The sequence below is a fragment of the Somniosus microcephalus genome, chromosome 1 (genome assembly GCF_052327205.1).
Source record: "Somniosus microcephalus isolate GS21.2 chromosome 1, FLI_Smic_1.0, whole genome shotgun sequence".
Lineage (NCBI taxonomy): Eukaryota > Metazoa > Chordata > Chondrichthyes > Squaliformes > Somniosidae > Somniosus > Somniosus microcephalus.
In genome coordinates, this window is record NC_140987.1 from 425,209,680 (window position 1) to 425,223,345 (window position 13,666).

General features: G+C 48.6%; 1 protein-coding gene across 1 annotated transcript in view; it reads left to right on the forward strand.

Annotated features, from left to right (window-relative positions):
- The window catches only part of LOC147125255 (calpain-5-like), a 209,402-nt gene extending 204,129 nt beyond the window's left edge, over positions 1–5,273 (forward strand). The window contains exons 12-13 of the mRNA XM_085999981.1: positions 2,728–2,864; positions 3,999–5,273. Coding sequence (XP_085856107.1) covers positions 2,728–2,864; positions 3,999–4,184 — 323 coding nt within the window. The 3' untranslated portion in view covers positions 4,185–5,273. The remainder of the gene's footprint in view (positions 1–2,727; positions 2,865–3,998) is intronic.
- Positions 5,274–13,666: the final 8,393 nt, after the last annotated feature.

Genomic DNA, 13,666 nt, shown 5'->3' on the forward strand with positions numbered 1-13,666 from the left:
GGGGCTGGGTCGGCAAGAAGATCGGGGTGGAGGGGCGTGTGGTGGTTAGAAGACGGTGTGGGGGCCGGAACGGCAAGAAGGTCGGGGGGGGGGGGGGGGGGAGGGTGCCAGGTAGAAGATCTGGGTCCGGTGGGAGGCTGGAGGAGAATTGAGGGGGTCAGGGTGGAGGTCTGCAGAGGATTGGGGGCCGGAGGAGCAGCATAGCGGGGGGGGGGGTCTGCAGAAGATCGGGGGCTGGAGGAGCAGCACGGCGGGGGGGTCTGCAGAGGATCGGGGGCTGGAGGAGCAGCACGGCAGTAGGGGGGGTCTGCAGATGATCGGGGGCTGGAGGAGTACGGCAGAGGAGGGGGGTGTCTGAAGAGGATTGGGGGCTGGAGGAGCAGCACGGCGGGGGGGTTCTGCAGAGGATCGGGGGCTGGAGGAGCAGCACGGCGGGGGGGTTCTGCAGAGGATCGGGGGCTGGAGGAGCAGCACGGCGGGGGGGTCTGCAGAGGATCGGGGGTTGGAGGAGCAGCACGGCGGGGGGGTCTGCAGAGGATCGGGGGCTGGAGGAGCAGCATGGCAGTAGGGGGGGTCTGCAGAGGATCGGGGGCTGGAGGAGCAGCATGGCAGTAGGGGGGGTCTGCAGATGATCGGGGGCTGGAGGAGTACGGCGGAGGAGGGGGGTGTCTGAAGAGGATTGGGGGCTGGAGGAGCAGCACGGCGGGGGGGTTCTGCAGAGGATCGGGGGCTGGAGGAGCAGCACAGCGGGGGGGGTCTGCAGAGGATCGGGGGCTGGAGGAGCAGCACAGCGGGGGGGGTCTGCAGAGGATCGGGGGCTGGAGGAGCAGCACAGCGGGGGGGTCTGCAGAGGATCGGGGGCTGGAGGAGTACGGCGGAGGAGTCGGGTGTCTGAAGAGGATTGGGGGCTGGAGGAGCAGCACGGCGGGGGGGTTCTGCAGAGGATCGGGGGCTGGAGGAGCAGCACGGTGGGAGGGGGGTCTGCAGAGGATCGGGGGCTGGAGGAGCAGCACGGCGGGGGGGGGTCTGAAGAGGATTGGTGGCAGCGGAGCAGCACGGGGAGGGCTGGAGGAGCAGGGGCGGGGAGGGTGGTGATTGGAGGCCTCATTTGAGGGGGCGGGGGGGGAGGTGGGTTAGGCAGGGACCCTGGATTCAGGAGGCAGGTGTAAAGCCACTTAACTCCTGGATCCAGCAGTCCTCACCTTGCATTAGCTGACAGATTTTGTGAGGCCTGCAAAACCCGACCAGCTAAGGTTAAATACAAAATGGAGGTTAAAGCAGAGGCTTCCAGTTTCATCATTGTAATATTTAAATAGACCGCCTGCCTCCTGGCAGTGGATTGGCTGCCGCCACTCTTCCCACCTCTGTTCAAACCGGAAGTGGGCGGCTTGGAGGTGGGTTGAGGTTGGGATTCCGATTTCTAACAGTTTAACCTCCCACCTGACCCCAACCCACCCATTTTTTTAGGTTAAAATTCCCCAGCGAGACACCAGATGAGCCATCAATCCAACCAGCTAGTGCCCTCCTAGGCGAGAGCTCCGAGAAACTCTCCCTCATGGATGGAGCATTCTAACCCTTCACAGGTGACATTTACTGGAATGGTTTGAACAAATCTTCTATTGTCTCAAACACTTCGCCTGAATCGAATCCACATTCTCAGAAGCCAGGTGTTGTAAATTTAACCCCTTGTGAGCTGACTTAAACTTATTATAATGTTAATATAAATGACTCCTAATCCTTTCGTGACCAAGTAATCAGAAATCCTGAAGCATGACAGTTATATATTGGGCCAGAAATTCGGGTCGGGGGCTTCCCGCGGGTGCAAGCCTCCGACCTGCACTTACCTAGCATGCGTGCCGTTGTGCTGTGGGCCCGCGTGGGATTCCGATCCTGGGCCTCCTCCAGCTGCCAGCGTGCAGTGCTTGCTTATCCCAGGGGCACAGTTAGTCTGAAGCGTCCCCTGGGATCACGTGGGCCATGGAGAGCCAATCGTAGCAGGGAATCTCTATTCATAGATTTGACAGGAAGACCTGTCAAATCTATGAATAGAGATCGGCCCCAAAACCTAACTAAAACTTCAAATAATTTTTTTTTTAAATCACATTTTTAAAATAACTATAAATTACATAAAATAACTTTTAAACAATAAAATTTTGAAAAAATTAATTAGTTTTTAATGGAGCTAAAAATAAACTTACCTTTCTTTAAAGTATTTAAAAATAGTAAACTTGTGGAAAAAATGTTTTAATTTTACTTAATTAACCTCTTACCTTGTTAAAAGCAGGCCTTGCGACTGCTTTTTAAACGCGCAGCTGCTAGAGACTTACCCTCCCGGAGAAACCTGTAAAAAAAAAAACGGAAGTTCCAGGCGTACGCGCTGCCTCTCCGGCACACGCGTTTGACCTGTGAACCCCTTCCTTCAAGGGAACAGAAGTTCCGGTTTCCAGCGCATGCGCAGTGCATGCACGAAATCGGCACTTTCGTTGGGCCTACGCGTGAGTACCCAGCGCGTACTCACCCGTGGGGACCCGAATTTCTGGCCCATTGTGTTTAAACCAGTCAAATCTAGGAATGCAGGTTGAAAAACAATGTCAATATTTTATTGTATCTTATCTTTTCATAATAACTCAATATAATGACTTTGTATTATATATTACAAGATTAATTAATACATTTCATGAAAAGGGATGTAAAACTGAATTGTATCCATTTCTTGGCATTTTCCAGGAGCAGATCCATATGCAGTTATTAAATGTGAATATCGCAAAATACGTACAGCTATCTTTGAAGACACGCTGAATCCGCAATTTGATACCAGCATCATTTTTTATAGGAGAAACCCCAAGCTCCCAGTAGTCATCCAGGTAAGGTGCCTGTCGCTGTTGAAGGTCAATAGTTGGACTCATGGGGTTAAAAATTGAGTAGCGCCTCAATTGGGGCGGGGTGCTAAAAGTAGCGCCCCGGAAAAATTAGCGCCCCCGCGCCGGAAATTGAGTGGTTGCGCACTGGAAGCGCCCCGCATCCCTCTTGGGGCGCTGTGAGTGAAGTGCTGCGGCACGTCGCGCCGAGGGATTGCAGGCCTTCCTCCCCTTCTTAAAGGGGAGGGGCCTTGTGCAGCGCGATCTGGGGCCCAGCTGGGCCCCCGGGGATCGGGAGTGCTGGCAAAAGAGCCCGGCACTCAACAGAAGTGCCGGGCTCTTGGAGCGCAACCGGCACTCCGCGGGGGGGGGGGGTTCAGGAGGCCGGGGACGGGAGCGCAGGCAGGTGCTGGCAGGCGGCCAGCAACAAAAATGGCCGCCCTGCACCTCATCTTCAAATTGTGCCTCCCCGGCCGCAGGTACGCCACCCCTGACCCTGTCGGACATAGCATCCGGCGGTAAATCAGGGGGCGCTCCCGAAGATCATGGCCGGGGCATGAGCAGGGCGCTGCGCACACCAATGATGTCATCGCCAGCGGTGCAGCGCTACCGGTTAGTGCCACCACTAACCTCCCGCTGAATTCTGTGGGAGGCGTGGGCATTGCCGTGCCCGGGTGCTAGTTGGTTTGCGTCCCGTTAGCGCCCTCTTAAGGCGCTAACGGGTGGCGCAACCAACTGAATTTACCCCCCATGGTGAGCAATTACATGGCGGGATGAATATTTCTAAGATTGTCTGAGTTCCATGATCGTTGTAAATCAAAATGTTGCATCGAATATGATGAAATAGCTTTTAGCCAAACCCATTGCTTGATCAAACAATGAGAATAGCCTTTTAATGCACTTCATTGCGATCAGAAGTGGGACTTTGACTAATCATTGATATCAGTTGTAACAACCTTCCCTCTTACATACACAACCAAAGAAGACAAACCCTTCAGTCTCTTCTTAAAGAACCACAACCCTGTAGCAGAGTATTGGGGCTATTTTCCACATCCTTCATGGTGAAATAGCTACAAAGGAAGGAAATAAATCTTTAATTCCGCCACTGAGTGAGATCAAAATCTCTTTTTTTGTTTGCAGGTTTGGAACAGCAACACTCTGTGCGATAAGTTAATGGGTGAGGTGACCCTTGAAGAATCCCAAGATGGCCCCAGCAGTCAACAGATCCTGCAACTGCAGACAAAGGACAGACGGGAAGGTGAGACGCCAGGCAGCATCACCGTCACCGTCACCGTCACCAGCAGCAACAACCTTGCGGCATTGTGAAAAATGAAGACTGCCAGAATAATAACACTGCACAGCTAGAACTTCATACCCATCCTTTGTTTCTTTGGAACATAGTTTGGCGATTTGAAGAACCCTGCTCTATGAAAGAACCTCTCCCCTCCACCCCCCCCAAAAACTCCAAATTAAGTATATGGCTTTATCAATTATTATTTTGTAACAGAAACAGCCAACCTTTCACTATCTACAGTATAATACAATCCATCAGTTCACAAATGTCAATAGCTCAAACTATTGAGAATTTGACAGGAATGATTGCTAAAGGTGCATTTCTCTAATTTCCCAGAAAAAGTGATATTTCGGGCACCTTTTCAGTGTAAGTGTGGATCTTAGCTCCTGAAAAAGATTAGTAAGCTTGCTGCCAACTGACCCAATGTATTGCTACAGGTGCGTTACAAATTCAGGTCTACTGTAGCTACCTTCTCGGCTTTAGAGGTGTCAGTCACCCCCGTAAGCAGTCTGGGCATCTTGCTATTAACGGGAGTTGATTCACACTGCTCTATGTCTACTTGCACGATTGCATAACCAAGAAATGCAAGAATAGTATCCGCTTGTGATCTGAACTGGATATTTGTGTCTTTCGCATTGGCACTTTGCCAAGCGTTTCAAAGGCAGAATGAGCAAATATTTGGTGAGAAAGGCTTTATGCCACAGTAAGGAAACACATACACAACAGGAGTTATGATTGGTCTCACTTTAATCAAAATAATACAATTTATTGGGCTGAATCGATATTCAGTATACAATCAAATGGTGGATATCCATAGGAGGTGCATTTATATATTTTCTTATATATATTCATAGTAGAATTTTACTCTAACACAGCTTGGATCTGCCTGACTCCGAGTTGCCATGTCTAGCGAAAGAGTCTATAAACTGTAGATGGCCAAACCATATTTACGCTGGAATAAAAACAGAAAATGCTGGAAATACTCATCAGGTCAGGCAGCATCTGTGGAGAGAGAAACAGAGTTAACGGGGTCGATTTTCCTGGAGCCGTCAGGTGGGGATTCAGGCGTGTGGGGGGGGGAAAAAAAAAAATCGCAGAATAGGGGGTCGCAACCACCAGCCCCCGCCTGATTCCCCGCCCCGTCCGACTTTCACCCCGGCGTTTCAATCCGACCCGAATCAGTCCCGCCCGCAGCAGGCGGGACTGGTCTTTAGGCAGCCTAATCACCAATAATTGGCATCTATAATGCCATTTTAAGGGGCCCTTGCTATTTTCAGCCTTTCCCCACGTTAAACACGCCTGGTGGGAACCCCGCTGATGAAACCTGGCATGAACAATATCGGCTTGCTTACTATCAGCTGCAGGTCAATCAGGAAAGAAGAGATTTAATCAGACAACATTTGTAGGTTGCAGGACCTTGTTGTTTCAGGCTTGGGGCAACTTGTTCCAGGCTTAGGCACAGCTGTGGAAGGTTGGAGCCTCACACACTTCTCCAATGTGAGCTCCTGGGAAGCACCTCTCCGCACCCTCACTCAGCGCTTCCTCAACGGAGGCATCTACCAGAAGTATGGGAGGCCTTTTTTCCCTTCCCTTCATGCCATTAGAGGATCTCCAGCAGCAGAGGCGTCAGCAGCATCATCAGCAGGAGCGCCAGGCTGCTGCTCACTCACCTGAAGCTGCACAGGCCAGAAGGGGCCAGCGCTTGGATGTGGCTTGAGAGCACCTTGCTGCGCATCAGGGAGTCATGGGGACCCGTATCTGCACTGGCAGTCCTACTCAGAAGGACTTTCATGAAGGTCTGGTTTCTCTGTTCAATGGATGCCCATCGCTCCTCAAGAGATATCATTCTATTATGAACACTCACCATGTTTTCCATAGCCTAGCGACTTATCTCCTCCATGGAGGGTGCCAACCTTTCCATGGTGATGCATTCATGCGCCAATGACTACGCAAAGGCTCAACTCATCTTTGCTATGGACTCCTCCATTCGCTCCATACTCGCAGCAACCCTGGAGACAAAACCTGCCAGAGACTCCTGCATCTGTGCATGGAGATCCATCACCTCTTGCGGATGAACCCAGAGGCAGAGGGTCGACATGCAGCTGAGCTGAGCTGGCAGAGTCCTGCGCCCTCCGACGAGGACTCTCCACTGCTGTCCCTGTCTCCACAATCTGCTGATGCTCACTTGTGAGCTGTGAAACACCAGGTGACAACACTACTCTATGTCCCGAAGGTCAACCCGAGGTGTGAGTGTCTGCGCTGGTGCTGGGTGCGCTTACTTCTGCTGACGCTGCGCCTTCAGAGGTTGGAGTTTCCTCTGAGGAGTCTGGCTGCACAGCCTCTTCTCCACAGTGGGGATGGGGGCTCTGGATGGTACTGTGGTGGAGTAAAGGAAGGAGTTAGAGATGTAATGCCAAGGTTCTTCTGGTGATTCCCAACGAGTTGACATCTGCTGATACCTGCATCCATGGCCTCAGTGAGAGGCCTCTTCCTCCCTGACCTAGGGAAGAGGACCTCCCTGTGGGCCCTAACCCCATCCAATAATGCCTGCAGTGAAGCCTCGTCGAATTTGGAGGCAGCTCGGGGTCTGGCACTGGCCACAGCTGCTGCAGGCTCATCTGCCATCCTGTATGGTTCATTTGGAAGCCTTCAGAGGATGCAGTGCTTGCTGTGGACCTTGAAAGCACCACGAATGATGACATCATACTGTGGGGCTTTCTGACTGGAAATAGTCAATTAGCAAGGGTTCCCACATGCTGGAAATGAATTGGCCAATTGAGGGAAAATTGCATCGATGTGGCAGACCCATTTAGATTCGTGTGGGAACCCTGACATTCGGGGAACCCGACAATTCCCAGCACCTGCGGGAAAATTGACCCCAACATTTCAGGTCGATGACCATTCGTCCGAACTGGAAAAAGCTATGAGATAGAACAGGTTTTTAAGCAAGTGCAGGGGCAGGGAAAGGGGGGAGGGGAGGAAAGAACAAAACGGAAGGTCTGTGATAGGATGGAAGGTGGGAGAGATTGAGACATTGAGAGAGATTAAGAGATGGTGCAAGGCAAAAGGAGATGGTAATGGGACAAGTTAAGAAACAAAAGATGGCTCTCGATGAAGTGTAAATGGCACTGGCAGAATGAAAGACAGCTGCCATGTGAGAGAGAGAGAAAAACAAAAGGAAAACAAAAGGATAGGGGCCGAGATTATGGTCTGAAATTGTTGAACTCTATGTTGAGTCCGGAAGGCTGTAAAGTGCCTAATTGAAAGATGAGGTGCTGTTCCTCGAGCTTTTGTGGAACAATACAAGAGGCCAAGGACGGTGAGGTCTGAGTGGAAGTGGAGCAGAGAATTAAAGTGACAGGCGACCGGAAGCTCAGGGTCACCCTTATGGACTGAACGGAGGTGTTCTGCAAAACGGTCACCCAATCTGCGTTTGGTCTCCCCAATGTAGAAGAGACCGCATCATGAGCAGTGAATACAGTATACTAGATTGCAAGAAGTACAAGTAAATCACTGTTTCACCTGGAAGGAGTGTTTGGGGCCCTGGACAGTGGAAAGGGTGGAGGTAAAAGGGCATGTGTTGCATCTCCTGTGCTTGCACAGGGAGGTGCCGGGCGAAGGGGAAGGGGTGTTGCGAGTGATAGAGGAGTGGACCAGGGTGTCACGGAGGGAACGGTCCCTTCGGAATGCTGAAAGGAGGTGAGGGGAAGATGTGTTTGGTAGTGGGATCACGCTGGAGGTGGCGGAAATGGCGGAGGATGATCCGTTGAATGTGGAGGCTGGTGGGGTGAAAGGTGAGGACAAGGGGAACCCTATCGTGGTTCCGGGAGGGAGGGGAAGAGGTGAGAGCAGAAGTGCGGGAAATAGAACGGACACGGTCAAGGGTGGTGTCAAACCACTGTAGAGGGGAATCCTCGGTTGAGGAAAAAGGAAGACATGTTGGAAGCACTAGTATGGAAGGTAGCATCGTCAGAGCAGATGCGGCGGAGACGGAGAAACTGGAAGAATGGAATAGAGTCCTTACAGGAAGCGGGATGGGAGGAAGTGTAGTCCAGGTAGCTGTGGGAGTCAGTGGGCTGGTAGCGAATGTTTGTCAATAGCCTATCCCCAGAGATGGAGACAAAGAAGTCGAGGAAGGGAAGGGAAGAGTCGGAGATGGACCCTGTGAAGGTGAGGGATGGGTGGAAATTGGAAGCAAAGTGAATGAATATTTCTAGTTCAGGGCGAGAGCAGGAAACAGCACCAATACAGTTATCAATGTACCGGAAAAAGAGGTGAGGGAGGGGACCCGAGTAGGATTGGAACAAAGAATGTTCCACATATCCCACGAAAAGGCAGGCATAGCTGGGACGCATGCGGGTTCCCATAGCAACACCTTTAATTTGGAGGAAGTGAGTGGAGTCAAAGGAGAAGTTGTTCGATGTGAGAACAAGTTCAGCCAGGCGGAGGAGAGTGGTGGTGGATGGGGACTGGTTGGGCCTCTGTTCAAGGAAGAAGCGGAGCGCCCTCAGGCCATCCTGGTGGGGGATGGAAGTGTAGAAGGATTGGACGTCCATAGTGAAAAGGAGGCGGTTGGGGCCAGGAAACTGGAAACTGTTAAAGTGACGGAGAGTGTCGGAAGAGTCGCGGATGTAGGTGGGAAAATAGAGTCAAGATAGGAAGAGATAAGATCCGTGGGGCAAGAACAGGCTGAAACAATGGGTCATAGTCATAGAGGGAGAAATTCAGTATCGCCCTATTTGGGGCGCAATTATTGGCCGGGCGCAAAGATTAGCGTCTGGCACTAATTATCGTCTCCGACTGCAAACTTAGCTTTTATTACCCCTGGAGGTGATTGGAGCGCTAAATCAGGCGCTTCACACCTGTGTTAAGGCCCAAAGGCTGAGGAGCGAGGCGCTACCTCTGAGCGCTGGCGAAGCTCATGTGATATCAGTCAGCAATGGAACACAGACACAATGGTGCCGGCCAGTTCCGAAAATGAACCTGCAAAGTGCTGCTCTGACATGTAAGATCATGTCTGACTTATAAAAGTCAGACATGATCTCCCCGACAAAGCAATGCTGACTATCCCTGATTAATCCCTGCCTCTCCAAGTGGAGACTAATTTTGTCCCTCAGAATTTTTTCCAATAATTTCCCTACCACTGCTGTTAGGCTCACTGGCCTGTAATTCCCTGGTTTATCCCTACTACCCTTCTTGAACAATGGTATTACGTTAGCTGTTCTCCAGTCCTCTGGCACATCCCGTGGCCAGAGAGGTTCTGAAAATTTGTGTCAAAGCCCCTGCAATCTCCTCCCTTGCCTCACACAGCAGCCTGGGATACATCCCGTTAGGGCCTGGGGATTTATCCACTTATAAGCCCACTAAAACCGCTAGTACCTCCTCCCTCAATATTAATTTGTTCAAGTATATCACAATCCCCCTGCCTGATTTCTATGCCTACATCACCCTTCTCCATAGTGAACATAGATGCAAAATATTCATTTAAAACCTCATCTACATCTTCCAGCTCTACACACTGATTGCCACTTTGGTTCCTAATGGGCCCTACTCTTTCCCTGGTTATCCTCTTACCCTTAATATACTTATAAAACACCTTGGGATTTTCCTTTATTTTGCCCACCAGTGTTTTTTCATGACCCCTCTTCGCTTTCCTACTTTTTTATTTTTTAAGTACCCCCCTGCACTTTCTATACTCCTCTAGGGCTTCCACTGTTTTTAGTCCTTTGTATCTGCCAAAAGCCTCCCTTTTTTTACTAATCCATTCTTGTATATCCCTTGACATCCAGGGTTCCCTGGGCTTGTTGGTCCCACCCATGACCTTTACGGTCTACCTACTGTTTGTGGATCTTGGGAAGGAGGTAGAAGCTGGCTGTGCGGGGTTGGGGAACTATGAGGTTGGCGGCCATGGAGGGAAGATCTCCAGAGGAGATGAGGTCAGTGACGGTCTTGGAAATGGTGGCTTGATGTTCGGTAGTGGGGTCATGGTCCAGGCCGAGGTAGGAGGTGGTGTTGGAGAGTTGGCGTTCAGCCCTTTCCCTGTCCCTGCACTTGCTTAAAAACCTGTTCCATCTCTCAGCTTTTTCCAGTTCTGATGAAGGGTCATCGACCTGAAACGCTAACTCCGTTTCTCTCTCCACAGATGCTGGCTGACCTGCTGAGTATTTCCAGCATTTTCTGGTTTTATTTCAGATTTCCAGTATCCGCAGTATTTTGCTATCATATTTACGCTGGTTCAGATGCAGAGCAGCTTTTCTGTTGTTGCCAAATTTCATGAATTTGTTACCAGTTTATTGATTATGCACTTCTGATTTAATTGACATGATTCATGGGGATACAATAGAAAGATCGAGACATATGAACATAAGACAGGGAAAGACTGACTGGTCTATCAAGCCTGTCTCATCTGGATATGGTGCAGCCTACATACACTATTGACCCACCTCTCCCAGTCACGCAATCCCCAAGAAAGGAAAAAAAAACAGGAGAAACCACAGGCCATTTTTAGGAAAAAATTCTAGGAAATTCCACTCTGTTCCTTGAAGGCAATCAAGCAAGCTCCAGGAGACTGCAGTTATTCATGATTAATCCCAACTACCCCATACCTAATTTCTGTGATTTGAAATGTCTTCCACTTTAAAGAATTTGTCCAACAGTCTATTTTAAAATTCATTCACAAGATGTGGGCATTGCTGGCAAGGCCAGCATTTATTGTCCATCCCCAATTGCCCTCAAAAAGGTGGTGGTGAGCCACCATTTCAGAGGGCAGTTAAGAGTCAACCACATTGGTGTGGGTCTGGAGTTACATATAGGCCAGACTGGGTAAGGATGGCAGAGTTCCTTTCCTAAAGGACATTAGTGAACCTAGGGTTAGGGGAAAAGTTAAAGTGGGAAAAATTGACAAAGGAAATGGAAGAGTGGCTTCAAGGTAACTACATGAATGTTTTATTGATGTGACATTTTAAACTCCCTATGCTGTCTTATAAGTCACTGGTGGCCATTATTACTTGTGTCAGTTTGACAATGTACAAATAGTTTGACGATGTTGTGACCTGCAGTACTCTGCTCAGTGGAAACATTGACAGTTCTGTCTGAGAATTCAGCTAGAGGAAGCCTTAATGAGCTGAAGAGTTAGGTCAGCATTAAATCAATTACACACTGCTCTTGAGCCACAGCACTCACTCAAATTGATGTAGAAAACTATTATATCATTATAGTTCAGGGCTTTCTGTGGACATTTTTTCTGCTAAATACCACAAATTTATAGGCTTGATAAGTAGCAAATAATTCAGTTATCCTCACAACATTTACAAAGCATTAATCTGCAAGTTAGGAAAGTTCAAATAGAATGGAAATAAAGAATTTTAATGCACAAAACTAATATTTACCATATCTAGAAATTTAAAATGTAGCAAGATATAACTAAATTCTAAACCGTTAATATATTAGGTAATTCTTTACTTATCTGCAATGGATTTATTAATTTATATATTCACTATATGAGGGCCACATATATCTTGCTTATAAGAACATACTGAACACCAATTAACAATGTAAAGGTTATTAAAACCATTCATGTTTCAATGATAACAATACTTGAACAGTTATATAGGTGGTGGAGTGATGAGTGGGAAAAGCCACTGATGAGACAACATTGACCTGAAATTAGGAAAGGGGTACAAACCTAAACCCACAATACTATTTTCTAAGGGTCCCGGAGAATGGGACCATTTAGTTAGGTCCATGTTTTCCTGTTATGGAGGGGCTAGGTGAAACAGCAAGGCCATCATCAAGGTTGAAAAGAGACTAGTGAGTAGGTGTTGCCGAGCTTAGGTTTCAAAAGCCAGTAGGTTGTAGGAGGAAAAGACTGACAGAGGTAAGGGGCTGGATTTTGTCAATGGAGGCGACTTGGAGGCGGGACTGCTGCTTGTCGTGTCAATGTCCCGCCTCCATCCACGCCTGACCATTCAGAGGGATTTCCCCCTGATTGAGCTTGTTAAGCCCGCCCTGCAGGCTCAGCAGGCCAATTAGGGAAGAAGTCACTGACAGATCACGTCAACGTCAGACGTGCTATCTGTCAAGACTTCTTGAAAGAAGAAATGACAGCGTTTGACAGCTCTGTGAAGCTGTCAAACACTGACATTCTCTTGCGTTTGATTAGTTTTTGTGGTGAGGACTGAAAAAACATTGTAATAAAGTAAATTTCAGATGTCTGATGGATCGGAGGGTCCATCAGCCATTACCTGAAATTGACAAGGTGGATGTCCGCTCTCCCGATCCAGCACGGCTAAAGGCTATAGAAGTAAAAAAAGGTAAGTGAACACTTTTTTAAACTTATCACTCACCTTGCATACTTACCACTCCACCCTTGCACCCATCACTCACCTCTACGCCTTACTTCCAGGTGCCTCCGACCGCCGCAGACCTCCTCCACGTCTCCTCCAACCCGGCGGGGTTCTCCGAGGTCGGGAAGCCTTCACCTGTGAAGGTAAAATGGCACTAATCCCTTTTTCTGCCTGTTAACTACCTGTTAACAGGCAGTTAAAAGGATTAAAAGCCTTTCCCGCCTCCAGGAGACGGGACCCGAAGCTGCACATCCTCCCGCCTCCTGGCAAAAGGGCACGGAGGCGGGATGGGGGCGGGTTTGCCACCCGCCCACAATTTCTCCGATTTTACGTGCTGTCCCGCCTCCTCGGGGCTTGGAAAATCGAGCCCAAGGAGTTCCAGATCTTTGTATTCTTAAAGAAATGAGTTGCATTTTGATGAGGTTTGTCTGACCATGGCCAATTGCAGTTGAACCCCTGGTTGTGTTGCATCCTGTAGTTACTAATCACAATGACAATGTTGGTATAAAGGATAATGGATGCCTGAAGCAAAGAGTTTCAAGGTTGTAATACAGTCAGAGTTCAAATGAGGTCACAAACTACAGAGTTCAGAAAGGACATCTAAATCGCAAGATTAGAATGAGCTCTCTCTGGCCCATGATGCAATGGGTCAGGGTTGATTGACATAGGTTGTAATGTTACATTGTAATCCTACAATATTTACTTTGGAGATAGATGTTTCAGAATTTTCTTAGTTTTACTAGCAGTATTTCACTCCTTTCATGGGATTAAACAAGTTAGCAAGAGTCAGGGTCTGTGTGAATGGTCTGTTCGAAGGAGCAGAATGAATGGGCTGAATGGCCATTTCTTGTTCATTATTTTGTGTTTTCAGTAAATAAAATCCTTCACAAAAATGGGCTGTGTGTAAATTACAGTCACTTCGTTGACATGCTTTTGTTAAATGGCAACTTAACCACCTTTGTTCTAAATCTGCAACATACTTATATTTTATTAGCTTGAAGGTACCTTTGAAGGTGTAAGGACAAGTTGATAAGACTGTTACAAAAGCAAGTAAGATATGTTAAACCTTTATAAACCACTGGTTCGACCTCAGCTGGACTATTGCCAATAAGCATAAATTGCATCATGTGGATTTAATATTGTCAACAGTTTCTAGTTCATACCACTTT